This window comes from Olea europaea, chromosome 15, assembly GCF_002742605.1.
Source record: "Olea europaea var. sylvestris chromosome 15, O_europaea_v1, whole genome shotgun sequence".
NCBI lineage: Eukaryota > Viridiplantae > Streptophyta > Magnoliopsida > Lamiales > Oleaceae > Olea > Olea europaea.
Window position 1 is genome coordinate 17683123 of NC_036251.1, and position 1799 is coordinate 17684921.

General features: G+C 40.0%; 1 protein-coding gene across 1 annotated transcript in view; it reads right to left on the reverse strand.

Moving 5' to 3' along the window:
* LOC111411324 (E3 ubiquitin-protein ligase At1g12760-like) overlaps positions 1–1793 on the reverse strand; it is an 11588-nt gene extending 9795 nt beyond the window's left edge. The window contains exons 1-3 of the mRNA XM_023041864.1: positions 1110–1793; positions 114–233; positions 6–24 (exon numbers count right to left, since the gene is read on the reverse strand). Of these exons, the coding sequence (XP_022897632.1) occupies positions 6–24; positions 114–233; positions 1110–1666 (696 nt within the window). The 5' untranslated portion in view covers positions 1667–1793. The remainder of the gene's footprint in view (positions 1–5; positions 25–113; positions 234–1109) is intronic.
* Between the last annotated feature and the right edge of the window lie 6 nt (positions 1794–1799).

Consider the following 1799-nt stretch of genomic DNA (forward strand, 5'->3'; position numbering starts at 1 on the left):
AATGCCAGAAATGTAATGCAAAGCCTACAAAACAAAATATTTATGGTCAATGAAAAAAAAAAAAAAAAAAGATTGACACTGAAGCAGAATTAGAGGGGATATATTTGGAAAACCAGTAAAGTTGAGGTGAATCATGAGTCAAACTTTGGCCACCAGCAGATACCCAATAGAACCCAATTAACCACCAAATGAATGAGAACATTGTATTTGCTGACTCCAGCTGTTTAACGACACTGCAAAAATTAAACAGCATGAGATTGTTATACATATCAATTTTTCTCATCTCAAAATCACAAAATTCCTGAATACTTTGAAGGCAATCTGAGGTCCTATTGTTGATACAAATATAATCATCTGGGGATCACTCATTCACTCTAGTGGGTGGAAAACAACAGGCTACAGAATTATGTTTTTTAACAAGTATGACTGAATATAATCTTTCAGTCACCGGCACATTGTGAAAGGAAATTATGAGTAAAATTTTATTTCCAAAATGGTTTTCTTGAGACAAACCTACAAGATGAAAGTCATTACATTAAATGCAATTAACTAGCATTGTAGAAGCATTGTTTCTTAAATTTATTAAGTTCTTGATATGTCATAGCCCAGACTTTCATGCCTCCAACACACTTCAAACATTTCTTACAGTAAATTGCAGTCTAATCATGCAACAAGAACAATCACTCAATCTCGATACTGAATTTGCAACTGTAGTCTGTAACTGTTATACAAGAGATCATGACTTTTAGTTGTATAGCTTACCTTTTACAGCACCAATTTCAGTGTGATATGTCCACAGCGCAATTCAAAGAGTCTGTGTACGTATGTATGTATGTGGCGTGGGTCAGTGCACTAGAAGTCACTTCACGCATATACTCCCATTTCCGATCCACAAGTGTAGACATTATATGAATTACTAAAGTAACTCTACCAAAACTACCAGTTTAAAATATAAAGTAACTCTACCAAAACTACCAGCTTAAAATATAAAGTAATCCTATAACCTACAAATTTCTAAACATTTCGACTCCAAATAACATTCAATATGCGGATGAGTGAAAAGTATCGAATGGAAAATTTTAAGGTATACAAATATGCAGACTTCTCACCTAGTTTCCTCGTTATCCTGCCGCTGCTCGGAATCATATTCCTCATCGTCTCCATCATCACTTCCGGAACTAGAATTAGAGTAATTCCGACTGTACCTAATCCCATCCCTCGAGCTTCCTTCGAGATTCCGCTGCACATACCTCTTCTTATACTCCACACACACACACACCATGTGTAGCACGCACTGAAGAGCATAGCCAACAATCCATAGCCTTATAGGCATAGACGGAGACTCTTTCCTGCTCATGATCAACACAGAAATCGAAACAATCACAAACGCTAGGTTCCATATTAGGTCCAGTAGTACTATAGGCTTAGAGTACGCCCAGTCGCTTTGACGCTCCTCGAGTTGATCGGCAGCAGCCTCGCGAACGCGGACAGACGTCTCGCGCATCGTGCGGGTGCGGCTGCTGGCGCGCCGGATGAAGCGAGCCGCACTGCGGAGGCTCGGCGGACTGCGCAGAAAGCGGTGGCGCGTGCGAAACACCTGCTCCCCCATTAACGGGTTTATATCGATGGTGGAATTGGGGCTAGATGAGGAATTGTTTGAAAACATCGTTTCAGCTGGAGAATTTCTTCGACTGGGGCATTGACTGGTAGCAATTTGCAGGGAACAGATCTGTTTGGATTAATATACACGTAGTCGTGGGTGTTAGATGGTAGTTTGGAACTGGATTAAAATGATGTTA